Source organism: Meriones unguiculatus, chromosome 15, assembly GCF_030254825.1.
Source record: "Meriones unguiculatus strain TT.TT164.6M chromosome 15, Bangor_MerUng_6.1, whole genome shotgun sequence".
Taxonomy (NCBI): domain Eukaryota; kingdom Metazoa; phylum Chordata; class Mammalia; order Rodentia; family Muridae; genus Meriones; species Meriones unguiculatus.
The window spans coordinates 71906392-71919769 of NC_083362.1; the positions used below are offsets into that span (position 1 = coordinate 71906392).

General features: G+C 48.1%; 1 protein-coding gene across 3 annotated transcripts in view; it reads right to left on the reverse strand.

Moving 5' to 3' along the window:
• Positions 1–6372: 6372 nt before the first annotated feature.
• Pde6d (phosphodiesterase 6D) overlaps positions 6373–13378 on the reverse strand; it is a 35876-nt gene continuing 28870 nt past the window's right edge. Inside the window, exons 2-5 of one of the 3 annotated variants that reach the window (XM_021658141.2) lie at positions 11220–11308; positions 10365–10490; positions 9600–9705; positions 6373–6946 (exon numbers count right to left, since the gene is read on the reverse strand). In XM_021658141.2, the coding sequence (XP_021513816.1) occupies positions 6865–6946; positions 9600–9705; positions 10365–10490; positions 11220–11308 (403 nt within the window). In that variant the 3' untranslated portion in view covers positions 6373–6864. Of the gene's footprint in view, positions 6947–9599; positions 9706–10364; positions 10491–11128; positions 11309–13378 lie in introns of those variants that run through there. The other 2 variants (XM_060368778.1, XM_060368777.1) reach the window with 2 other exon arrangements.

Sequence of the window (13378 nt, forward strand, 5' to 3'; positions counted from 1 at the left end):
TTTTTCTTATATGTGTACAAATGCTTTTCCTGCCCTGTTGTGTCTGGGCATCATGTGCATGCAATGCCGACAGAGGCCAGAAGAGGGGGTCGGATATTCTAGAATTGAGAGTTACAGAAGCTTGGGAGCTACCATGTAAGTACTCAGAACCAGACTGGAGTCCTCTGGAAGAGCAGCCGGTGCTCCTAACCACTGAGCCATCTCTCCAGCCTTGGTTGGTTGGTTTTTTTAAAGACAGTGTCTCATGTAATCCAGGCTGGTCTTGGACTCATTATATAGCCAGAGGTGGCCTTGAACTCCTAATCCTCCTGCTTTTACCTCCAGAGTGCTTGCATTAGAGGCATGGGTCATAATGCCTGGCAAGAAACTGTCAGTGTGAGGCATGGGTCCTTCTTTCTAGGACTACATATACGTTTTTTTTGTTGTTTTGTTTTGAAAAATCTTTAGATTTAGTGCATGTGTGTCTTTTGCCTGAATGTGTATATGTGTGCCAAATGCATGCCTGGTGTCTGCAGAAACTAGGAGAAGGTATGAGATCCCCTAGAACTTGAGTTGGGGCTGGATGTGGACCCCCATGTAGGTGCTAGCAATCAAATCTGAGTCCTCTGCACAGGCAACAAGTGCTCTTGACTGCTGAACCATCTCCCTAACTCCAATACTAATAGGAAGGATGGGGGGTGGAGAAGACAGGGTTTTCCGGTGTAGCCCTAGCTGTCCTGGAGCTTGCTGTGTAAAGACTAGCATTAGCCTCAGATTCACAGCGATTACTTGCCTCTGCTTTCCTAGCGTTGGGTTTGAGGGCATGCCCCACTGGGCCCACCAGAAAAGGACATTTTTGAGACAGTCTCGCTATGTAATCTAGGTTGGCATTGAACTCAGATTTTCCGGCCTCAGTCTCCAAATTACACCACCACACCTGGCTCTGTTTTGAGAGCTTTGGAACACACTAGGTCATGAGCAAGTGCTGAAAGTAAACTTGACACAATTAGCAGAGAGGCTTATCTTGACTAAGGGCACATGACGTTCGCCTAGCAGAGACAGGGATCAGCTTTGCATCTGGGACATTCTTTCTGGCTATGACCTGCAGTATGACTAGGGATGGATGGGGGCGGCCAGTGCCTGGTCCCAGTTGGCTATGGGGGACCAGAGTAAGGGCAGGAGGGATGGAGAGAGTGATGTTTGTAGACTTGAATCTAGCCGGAGGAAGATGGAGAATGGGGACAGCTGCTCTTGTAGCCACGGCCCATCTGTACAGAGGGTACTCACATCTGAGTCTGTGGCAAGGCAGAGCCATCAGGACCTACTCTGCCCAACTCTGTCCTTCTCATCCGATTTCAGCCCGGCAGTGGCTGCTGCCCAGCACAGCCAAGTTCTCTCCGGTCCTGAGGCAAGTACTGGACATATGTACTCCTGCTGCTACTGCTCACAGTCTCACAGATTTTGCAAAGGAAACCTGGCTTTCAGTCTGTTGGCTGCTGGCTGGGGGTGGGAAGGCCTATCAATCCTCTGGGCCGGGTCTGCCGCCGCCACAGCGTTGTTTCCTGAATGTGTGACTCAGAACTTGAAGTTCTTCCTGCCTCTTCCTTCTGGAAACTACCGGAAGGTGAGGGCTCACTTCTTCCAGCAAGGTGTCTCCGCCGTCTACTGTCTGCTGCCTGAAGGCAAGCTCAGGAAATGGGAGTCAAGGTTTAAGGCTTAATGGACTGGCACACGGTCTGTTCTTGATAAACAATAGCTTAAAAGAAAAACTGGGTCAAGGGAGCAGGACGAAAATGAAGACGTGTGTGTGTGTGTGTGTGTGTGTGTGTGTGTGTGTGTATGTGTATGACACTGTCAAAGAATTAACTCATTGAAGAATAAGAGGAAGAAGAAGAGGAAGAAGAAGAAAGGAAAGACTATCAAGGAGCAAGGAACAGCACACCTAGACAGGGGTTCTTGAAACATAAGAAAATAATTTCCAGGGAAGGGAAAGGGTCAAGTACCCCATAGATGCAAGAAGCATGGGAGGAGCCCCAGAAAGAGACAGAGGGGAGGCAGCAGCTTTGAGGTGAGGAGGGCAAGGAGGGGCAAGACACTTCCAGAAAGCCTGAAACATAGAGGGACAGGAGTGAAAGACTATGCAAAGCTAAAGCCAAAGCCAGGCGTGGTGGCGCACACCCGTAATCCCAGCACTCAGGGAGGCAGAGACATAGCATCTCCATAAGTTCAAGGCCAGCCTGGTCTACAGAGCTAGTCCAAGGCAGCCAAGACTACACAGGGAAACCCTGTCTCGAAAAACAAAAAGAGTTAAAACCAAGCAAAGCTGAGGACAAGACCTCTCTCCCTTTTTTTTTTTTTTTTTGAAGATTTACTTATTATTTATATAGCATTCTGCCTGCATGTGTGCCTGCACACCAGAAGAGGGCACTAGATTTCACTATAGATGGCTATGAGCCACCATGTGGTTGCTGGGAATTGAACTCAGGACCTTTGGAAGAACAGCCAGTGTTCTTAACCTCTGAGCCATCTCTCCAGCCCCTTCTTTTCTTAAAAAACAAACAAAAATGTATGCATGAGTATTTTGCCTGCATGTATGTGTGAGTTCCACGTGCAGGCCTAGTACCTGTTGGGGGCAGAAATGAGGCCTGCTGTCCTGGAGCTGGATTACAGATTGTTGTGAGCCGTCATATGGATGATAGCCTCTGAGCTGTCTCTCCAGCCCCATCTTTTCTTGCTTATTTTCAGATTGATGTGTTCTAATACACATGAATGTTTGCCTGTTCATAGGTATGTGCACTGGGTCTGTGTCTGGTGCTCACGGAGGTCAGAAGAGGGTGCGGGATCTCCCAGAACTGGAGTTAGATACTAACCACAGTTGCCGTGTGGGTGCTGGGAACTGAACTGAGGTCCTCTGCAAGAGTAGTAAGTGCTCCTAACTGCCACGCCATCTCTGCAGTCCCCCTATTTTTTTAAATGTTGTGTCTGTGAGTGTGGGTAGCCATGGAGGTCTGAGGCATTCAATGCCCTGGGCTGGAGCTATGGGCAGTTGTGAGGCAGCCAGAGCCAGTGCTGGGCTCCTCTGCAAGGGCGTTACTCTATTTTAACTAAAGCCATCTTTCCAGCCCTCTTATTTTCAAAAACATACTTAGGGCTGGGGCTGTCACTCAATGGTAGAACACATACAGCATGTGTAAGGCCCACCACCCCTAGCACCTTAGAAACAAAACCAACCTACCAAACAACAACCAACCAATTTGGTGGGTAAGCAGTAAAGAGGGCTTTCTTGATTTTGTTTGTCCTCAGGAACATCTCTTCCTGCAAATCCCCATCTTAGGAAAACCATTTGTCATATCCTCCTCCTCCTACTGAGGGGGTTTAGTCAAGACAGACCTGTGTGGAGCGCAGCCTCTTACGGATACACAGAATGGTCTCCGAGTGTGGCCTGAATCCCCCACGCAGGTCAAACTCAGTGCCTGGTACATCTGCCACTGCAAAAGAACACCGGGGCCCTCATGATGGACTATCAGGTGAAGGTGCTCGCTGCCAACCCTACAGTCTAAGTTCAGTCCCTGGAACCCACAGTGGAAGGTGATCCCCAACTCACTCACGTCAGCTTTTGACTCCACCCTAGTGTACATACCTGAAATAAATATTGAAAACTTAAAAGGAACAGCGTGCAGCTGGTGTGATGGCTGCGTCCATGTGAGGGAGAGGCAGTGTGGATGGTGATGAGTCTGAGGCTAGTCTATGAAATGCTGGCCCCACCCCCAGGGTTTCTTTGTGTAGCCCTGGCTGTCCAGGAACTCACTCTGTAGACCAGGCTGGCCTCAAACTTGAAGATCCACCTCCCTCTGCTTCCCATCCCCCCAAAAATTTTAAAAGGGCTCAAGATATTGGCAAGTGATACAATGGGAAGAAAGGTGAGAGGGCTTCAGCAAAACTGTGCTGAACTTTTTCCAAAGAAATCTGTTCTCTCACCCAAACCTGTCCAAGGCTGTGTGGCCCGGCATCCCCTCCTCTCCTTAGTGATCCGAGCTAGTGCTTCCCCTCAGTTTGCACAGGACTGAAGTGTGTCTGCTCAGACCCTGGGCTGGCTTGGGGCTGTCCTCATGTACGCTTGTTTCTCTAGCAGTTCAAAGGTCGCATTCATGGGTCTTAGAGTAGTCTGCAGACTGTCCACACCAGTCACCAGGGTGTTTTCTTTTCCTGCAGTGTTGGGCATTTCAGCCTTGAGCTCTACCCCTGAGCACAGCCTCACCCTGACTCTGAAATCAGAATCCCTGGGGACCTAAGCAAGTACCTACTGACTTGAAAAGCAGTGGCCATATAGTGTGCCGGCCTTTGTCGACATGTTTCTTCCAATACACTTCCAGAGGTTTCAGAGTATCTAGAAAATATTTAGTTGGCCTTCAGCCAACTGGGTATCAATTCCGACCTCAGCTTGCATTCACCCTGTAAAAGCTGACCTGGGGGCTGGGGAGATGGCTTCCTGGCTTAAGAGTGCTCTTGAGGAGGATCTGAGCTCCATTCCCAGCACCCACATGAGTCCTGTAACTCTAGCTCCAGGGGAATCAGACACCTCTGGCCTCTTCAGGCACCTGCATTCACGTGCACATAATCACACATAAAATTAACAATAAAAATACATCTTTAATAAAAAAAGCTGACACCGACGACCACCCTGGGGTCATCAGACCTGCACAATCCTCACAGGTCTCATAACCTCTCTTTGCCTGTGTTCACTCATGGTCTGTGCTAACTCCCTCCTCTTCTCCAAGCCCCCAGCATCCTGCTGTTCTCTGTGGGTTCATGGTATGGCTCACTGCCCTCACTGCTGTTTCAGGAGAACCGTTTCTTGAACATATGTATTCTACCCAGAGAGACAGGTGGCTCCAGAGAGTACCTGAGGTATAATTCCTTTTCTGCTTTTCTCAGAGAAGCTGGCAGAGAATTCAATCAGCACGTTTTGCCTGGATGAGAGAATGGAGAGGCCTTTTCTCTTGAGTCAGGGTCTCATGTAGCCTAGGCTGGCCTCAAGCTTGCTATGCAGCTGAGGATGACCTTGAATTGATCTTCCTGCCCTCACCTCCTCCCGTGCTAGGGGAGTCATCATGCCTGCTCCCGGAAGCATTTTCCAGGTATGACTTTCTCCGCCATGTGTCCAACACTGGTGAGTGCTCCCTGAGAGAATTCTGAGAGCACATATGGTTCAGGAAAACAGAAGACAGTCTACGCCGAGAAGAGCTGTGGTTCAAGAAGACCAAGGAAACCTTAATTCATTTTCATCTTTTTTCTTTTTCCACCTGTGTGTATGTGTGTGGGAAAGAGAGAGAGAGAGAGAGAGAGAGAGAGAGAGAGAGAGAGAGAGAGAGAGGAGAGAAACAGAGAGAGTAGAGAGACAGAAAGAGAGGGAGGGAGAAAGAGGAGAGAGAGAGAGAGAGGAAAGGAGAGGGAGAGAGGTCCTCACATACTTGGGCAATCTTAAACATACTCTGTAGCTGAAGCTGACCTTCCTGTCTCCCACTGTAGAATGCTGGGATTGCAGGTGTGTGCCACCACCACACCCAGCTACCTCCCTAATCCCTCACTTTGTTTTTTTCTAATATAGTTTTGGATCTTAAAGAGTTTTCTAGGAAGAGATGTAGCTCGGTTGGTCCACTGCTTCTCTAGCATTCACAAAGCCCGGGATTTGAACCCTAGCACCCTGTAAACCTTATGTGGTATCACACACCTGCATTCCAGTACTGAGAAGGTAGAGAGAGGATCAGAAGTTTAAGATCATCCTTGAAGCTAGAGCCAGCATGAGGTTGGCCTGGGCTACATGAGATCTTCCCTGAAAAAAAAAAAAAAAAAAAAAGAAAAAGAAAACAAAACAAGTGTTCCAAGATAACATAAGAAAGAAACCGTCACAGAAAATTGGTGCGGGGACACTCAGAATATATAGTATCTTCTCCTCACCCAAAGTAACATACAGGGACAGGCAATGGACTCGGAAGGAAGGTGGGAGCTAGGGAGCCAGGTTACACTAAAGAGCCAGGTAGTGCCCTCCAGTCTCCGGTCTACCCTTCTGTTGCCAGGTAACTTGAAACTGTAGGTATTCTGTGAAGGACAGTGAACTCTGTGGCCCAGTCCCTGTCTAAGCGCTCCTGTGGTTCTGTGTGTCAGGCCCGGGCGCACTGCAGAAGGACTGTGCCCCTGCCATGCTGGCTTTCGCTCAGCCTCGCCCCAGCCCACTGTTTCCTTCTCTTCTGACGTCCGCTTCCAGAAGCAGCAGGTGGAGACATCTGGGAATGAATGAAAGCTATCAGTCTGCTTCTGGAGTGAAACACAAGCCCTTCTTCCTTCAGGAAGACAGATTCACAGCTCAGAAAAGAAGGAGAGATGGAAGCAGTGCCATGCTAAAGACTGTAGGAATATTTTAATGCTTTAATTACATTATGTAATAATAATAGTCTATTTTACAAGTTAAAGGTATGAGAATGTATGAAATAGAAGTGGTAGGAAAAAAACCTAAATGGGTCAGAAAGGTAAATTTTTTCAAAACTGGAGGCCAAAGAAAGCCTGCAGGGCCCACGGAGGAGGTGGGGCAGGTGACACGCACAGTGTGGTTCCTGGTGTGGGTCTGCTCCCATGTTCGTACTAGGAAGGAGTCAAGGCTTGTCCCCTGCCCTGGGCTGGGGTTGGAGTTTAGTCTTGTCAGTGAGGATGGAGGTTTGGGAGAAAAAGCCAACTGGCTACCTATACAGAGCTGGTCTCCTGGTGCCACAGGTGGGTTCTGTGTGGAAGGAGTCAGCTGGAGTATCAAAAATCAACTGTGTGGAGGACAAATGTAGAGCTTCCTCCTGCCCCGTTCCAGATTCTTGGAAGTGCACGCGAGTTCTTCTCTCAAATGTAGAAAAGCCTCACTCTGGAGGTGCTGACAAGAAGATCGTCGTCAAAAAACTTTGTCTCTATGATGACATTGCCCCTGTGGGAGAGAACGGAGAGGGCCAAGAGAGTGAGTGCCGCAGGCCACGGCCCCACGTGTGCGTTGGGGATGAGCACACGCACCACGCAGAGCCTTGTTACACTGCAGGCCTTGTTCAGAGCCAGGTGTGCGGTGCGCAGCCCACACCGTATCCACAAGGCCAGGCAGGAGGATCCGAGTTCAAGGCTACTCTGGGCTGTACAGTGAGGCTCTGTGTCATAGGAGAACAAAGTCAGGCATGGTGGTGCACACCTCCAGTCCCAGCACCAGGGAGGAAGAGGCGGCGGCTCTGTGAGGTCCAGGCCACCCAAGGCTGCAAAGTGAGGCCATGTCTCAAGACAGAAAGCAAAGCAAAACAAAACATAATTAATTAAAAAGTGTTGTCTGCATGGGTTAGAGTCCCACAGCACTTAACTCACACGACTAGCTTTTTCCCAACAAGCGCAAGAGCGTGCCTTCCGTCTTGGCACACTAAGGTCTTTGCAGGGTGCTCTGCATACAGATTCCATGGACCCCTCTGGCTGGGTTACTAACGGCTGGCTGCAGATCCTGGGCTGACCTCAGGACGGCGGCTTTTCCTACAGTACTGCCTAACGCTGGCAGCTAGAATACGGCCTGCCCTGCACCACTCCCCTGACCTTGGGTGATGGCTCGCTGCTCTCCACTGTGAACAATCTCCTCTTCCAGCACCTCAGCACCTCTTCAGCTGAGCGACTCCCTCTCACCTTATAAAGCAGTGCCACAGCGTTCTAGTCATGCCAATCAGATTCTTTTCCCTGAATAGCACCCTTCTTCAGCTACTCCTTGAGGAAGAAGTAACAGGTTCTTTCCCTCATCTCTTCCGAGCTGCCCAGGTCCCTGCTTGGTTTAACTCCGTTCTATTAGCCAGGGTTTGCTTCTGTGGTTTACAGCCACAGAGCCTTAAATGAGGCTCCTGCACAGTGAGGGTGGGGGTCACTTTTCTGAGTGTTTAGATGGTTATCTCAGTGGCCCTTTCTGTTTTCCTTTTCTGGCCATGCCAGAGTGGACCTAGAACCCTGTGCATGCCAGGCAAGAATATTCCCAATGAGCCATAAATGGCAGTGCTCCCATTTATAAAATGGAATATTGCTGCCATACCAAATCTGTCTGAGGGTTTTAAGCATATTTTATTTTTAAAAATAATTATTTTAAGGATGGGCGTGGTGGCACATGCCCTTAATCCCAGTACTCAGGGGACAGAGGCGGGCAGATCTCTGTGAGTTTGAGGGCAGCCAGGTTTACAGAATGAGTTCCAGCACAGCCAGGACTACATAGAGAGACCTTATCTCAAAAAAAAAAATTAAAAATAAAAAGTAATTTTATTTTATGTGTATGGATGTTTTTGCCTGCGTGTAAATGCGTGCAACAACACGTGTGCCTGGTGCCTGTGGAGGCTAGAAGAGGGCATTAGGTCCCACGGAATTGGAGCTATAGAGAGTTGAGAGTTGCCCTGTGGGTGCTGGCAATCACACTTGGGTCCTCTGGAAAAGCATCCAACACTCCGAACTACTGAGCCATCTCCCCAGCCTCTCTATAGTGCTTTCATACATTTGGTGTGGTTTTCATGAAGGATCTCCTGGCAGAAGATCCAGTGTTACACAATTGTGAGTGGGTGCAACTTTTAGACAGCACGACTACCGAAACTTTTTTTTTTGGCAGTGTAGGATATAGAGCTCACATGTGTTAAGCATGTTCTCCTCTATCACTGAGGTACAACTCCAGGCCTCCTGAAGTATTTAAAGACTGTCTTTTCCCCAGAGAAGGTGGCGAGTGGCAGCTGCTGACGGTGTCTTTACATTTTTATCTTATTATATTACTGTGCATCAGTGGCTGATGTGTGTTAGTGTGGGAACATTTGGTATGTGCCATAGTACATGTGTGGAGCTCAAAGGACAACTTTCAGAGACTGTTTTCTCCTTCTGGCTTGGGTTCCAGGGATCAAACTTAAGTCGGCAGGTCTTGTCGGGCCTTGACAGTTGTTTTTGACAATACAAACGAACTGTTCTTTGACCAGGAAGCACAGTTACTAAATTCTAGGCCAGTCTCTGAAAAGCTGTGCTCAAATAGAAGATGGGGCACTTTGGCGGATGTGTTACGGGGTCCAGGCAGCTTACAGAGGCTCAAGCGGAGTGTGAAATTGCAAGATTTGACATTTGTCTTGTGCCAGTTCTCTTCCACATTTTCTCTTTTGTTTTTGGGGACAAGGTTTCTCTGTGTAGTCTTGGCTGTCCTAGACTCACTTTGTAGAGCAGGCTGGCCTCAAACTCACAGAGATCCACCTGCCTCTGCTTCCTGAGTGCTGGGATTGCAGGCATGCACCACTGTACCCGGCACATCATCTCATTTTTTTTTTTTACCTTTACTTTAACCGTGAAAGTAAGGCTCAGCAAGATAAGACATCATCATCCATGGAGACAAGTAGTCACGGTGAACTGGAAATTTAAAATGTGGTCTAAAGTTTTTGAACTGCTATTTTTCATAGGACAAAAGTCAGGAAGGAACCTCAACATACCACTGGACACTCTTTTAGTGTTCTCTCTCTAGTTCTCTGCCTATGAATAACACCTGGAGTTGCACCTGCCTGAAAGCCTGGCCTGAGACACATTTTGACATCTCCTAGACCCTCACTCACGTTAGGACGCTGGCAGGCATCATCTGGGACTCAGGCGCTGCTTCTATCAAGGACTGCCAAGTGTTTGTGGAGTTAGGGATCACAAAGCCAAACTCGAAGAACCACTCTGAAGGGAGAAGGAAAAGCCAGTGAGCAGGTGCTACTGTGGGCATGAGGAGCCACAGGCTATGCGTCCCCTCCTTTAGAGCGGGCTCCGCCTGTCTAAAGACATGAAGGGAACCTGTCAGAGCCCTCCTAAACCAGAGGCCACAAAAGGACCCCGAGACCTTCACAGACCATCTTCTGATCTGCGCCACAGGCTTGCTTCCTATGACATCTAATAGACGGGACTCAGGGAGCAGGACACACGCTAAGCGGGATTTTCCCAGGAGTAGTGAGATTGCCGTGAAAGGCAGACAGGCCTTTGGAAGCTCAGCTCCACAGTGCCTACATGTCCTCCTACGCTTTGCCTGCTTAGTGCAGAGGCCTTACCACGCACAGCTGAGGATGTGGAGGTGGTGTCCTACGCTACCTTCATCATATTGCTCCTTCCAGGCTCACAGTGTATACTACACCAGGCACAGGCACCCAGCTTCCACTGCTACAGAGCTCAAAGCCCCTTTTGTGTCCAGCCTTGCTTTGCTTTGTTTTCACTGGAGTCCCCAGTGTTGTAGAATGTAGGAATTCTTTCAGTTATGAAAGCAGTGTTTTCAAAGCACAGCTCTGCCTTTTGCCCCTATCCTCCTATCCACGTGTGCTGGTTCAGGCACACATGTAGCAGAGTACCTTCTAGGCATTGTCCTTTGAAGTAAACTTTTTGTTCCAGGCGGAATTTTTCCATTTGCTCTGCTGAAGAAAAGTTCAGTTCTCGAGACACTGCCTTGCACTTGAGGATTTTCTTGGGCACACGGGCTGATGAGAGAGAGAGAGAGATTGGTACCCTTCTAGATGAGAACCACAAGAATATGATGCTTCAGGTTCCAGGGAGTTCCTCTGGTTGCCTTAGAGAATTCGTTATATTAGTTAAATTTCATTAGATGCCTTGGTAACTGCATTACATTCCAACTGAAAGCAGAGACCTTGTTGGTCAACACATGTGATGTGTTAAGGAGCACGAGATCTGGTGTCTCCACAGGCCTCACCTAGCCGCTCTGGGCAGGCGAGAGCTGTAGACATATTCTCTCTATGCAGGCCGCGTGGTGCCTTCCCTATAGTGTGATTCCTCAAAATGCTTTCCCTTTTCTTTTTTTCCTTCAGAGAGACAAAAATAAAAATTTTCTTTCAGAATAAGTTGAAATCTTAGATTTTTTTTTTCTTTTTGAGACAGGGTCTCACTCATGTGGTCCAAATTGGTTTTGAATTAGCTAGATAGCTGACGCTGGCCTTGAACTCCTGATTTTCCTGCCTCAACTTGCAAAGTACTGGGGTTATAGGAATATGCCATCACATCCAGATCTGTGTATGGTCCAATGCTAAAGTGGATTTGGGGAAATGAAAGACATGTAAAAGAGGAACGAGAAGTGTTGTTTCTGTTCGCCTGTAGAGCTCACCTGTCTAGCAGCTGGGTGTTTACTTAGCTTAGATGCCAGGGTCAGTTCTGGCACTGGGCATAGCTTGTGCATTCAAGGGGCTGCAAAGTACCTTCATGCTCCACACCAGGCACAGACAGGTCTTCTGTTCCTTGCCAGAGTATCTTCCCTGTTTCAGCATCCCGAAGATTCATCCAATTTCTGATCAAATGTGATTAAGGGGAAATAAGGCTCTGAGAGTGGCTCCTACTTTGCTCCTTTGTTTTTTAATCTTGCTTATTTTGCAGCAAGTCTGTCGAACTTCTCTATGCCAAGCACATGTAGGAGAGTTCAAAAGATAAAGAAAGAGGCAGAGGCTGGAGAGATTTTTATCTGCATCATCTTAATAAGAGTTCAGAGACACGGACTAAGATATAGCTCAGTGGTGGAGAGCTTGCTTAGAACCTTCCAGGTCCTGGCTCAATCCCCAGCATTGGGAGGAAAAAAAGAAAAGAACTCAAAGATAGCAACTAGAATGTGTAGCAAGGGCTAGAAGAAAGAATATTGAAAAAAAAAAATCTCATCAACCAAATGGTAAAGACACAGCAGGTCAGATATCAGGGTGCTGCCAAAGAACCGAGCCATTTCGAGTCCATTCAGAAGACCACAGTCTGGGAGTGTCCCCCACTAGCACGAACTCTCACATAGCTTTTTGGTGTCCTGCTTTTATGTGCAAGAAGACAGTGAGAACTGGCAAGGTGGTTCAGCAGGTAAAAGTGCTTGCTGCACGAGCCTGATAACCTGGATCTCACAGTGGAGGTGCTGGACGGATCCTCAAAACTCCCCTCTAACCTCTCTGACCTCCACAAAAGTGTTGTGACACACAGACATACACAGACAGAGAGAGACATAGAGACACACAGACTGGACAGCAAGAACCATTAGAAATCAAGATATTTACTAGGAAGTGTAGTGAGAATTTTGGTTTCTTAAAAAACCCAGTTATATTATGTGAATGTTTTTGTTTTACTCCCAGGGTGTGGGATATGGGGCTGCTTCAGACTGTCCACACTAGCTAACTGTGATTGTCTTGTGCTCTAGGAGGGACATGATTTTTGCCAGTTGCAGACAGTTTAATTCTGGGTACTCTGGAGAGGGTATAAATGGGTCTTGAGAGGGCCTGTACCCTGTTAGCATTAGAAACCAGATTTCCCATTATGCCCAGCACAACATTGGGCACCACTTATAGGCATATATATATTTATTCATTTTTTTGGTCTACTTTATTGGGTTCCTATATCTATCACCTTTCCAAACCCTATTCCACCCCAGTCCCCTCCAACCCCACCCCAACACTAGGTAGGAGAAAACAGTTAAAGAGGAAAGGGGAGTAGACCTCTTTAGACTACTTCCTGCTGTTTAAGGGCATTGAGTTCTCTGGGGCAAGTCCAATCTTTGCTGTCAGAGTATCTGACATTGAGGTGTAGACCCCTCCCATGTACAGCTGGGGCAAGCACATGGCTTAGGCCTGGACACTGGAGACCACAGTTCTGGGGTCCTGAAAATGGCATTGCACAAGCACTTGAGGAGGAGTTTTCCATGTGGGCTTGATTGACAACCTCAACTTGCCCTTTCCTGCTGGGTGGCCTCTTGTGCAGGTCCTGGCCCTTATCCTTTCGGGCAGATCTGTGCCACACTCTCCTACTGTTTGACTCGAGGTCAGCGAGGGCCCTGCACAGCACAGCTGCTGGGCATCACACGGGTGACGGGATGACGTTCACCTGGAGGAGGTCTACTTTTTTGCTGTTATATATACAAGATGCATTTGGGCTGCCCGGCAGCCTAGGGACACTGAGTAGCTAGGCCAGAAGTCAGGGTTATGCTTGCTTTTCTTCTCGGGTGTGAGGGTCCTCGCCAGTTCTCCCAGGTGCTTTACAAGCGTCTGGTCGCTGAGTTCTTTACCTGCTTGGTTCAGATCCAATGCTCCACACTTCAAACTAATTAATTAACCTGTTGTTCTGGGGGTAGAATCCCAGGCTTTCCACATGCTAACAAACACTCTACAACTAAGTTAAACTCCTACCTTTTATTAACTGAATTTAAATACATCTTTCATGTGTGCATTTCTACTTAGGTCATAGCTTACAGTTTTAAGAGCTAAAAGTCTGCCTACCTGTCCCTGTATATATAAGGGAAAGCCCCTCTGTTCTAAGACAGGGACCAACTGACACTGTTGCCCTGTCAACTCACTCTGAGCTCAGATTTGGCCTAGATGCCTTAAGCCCCATGTTT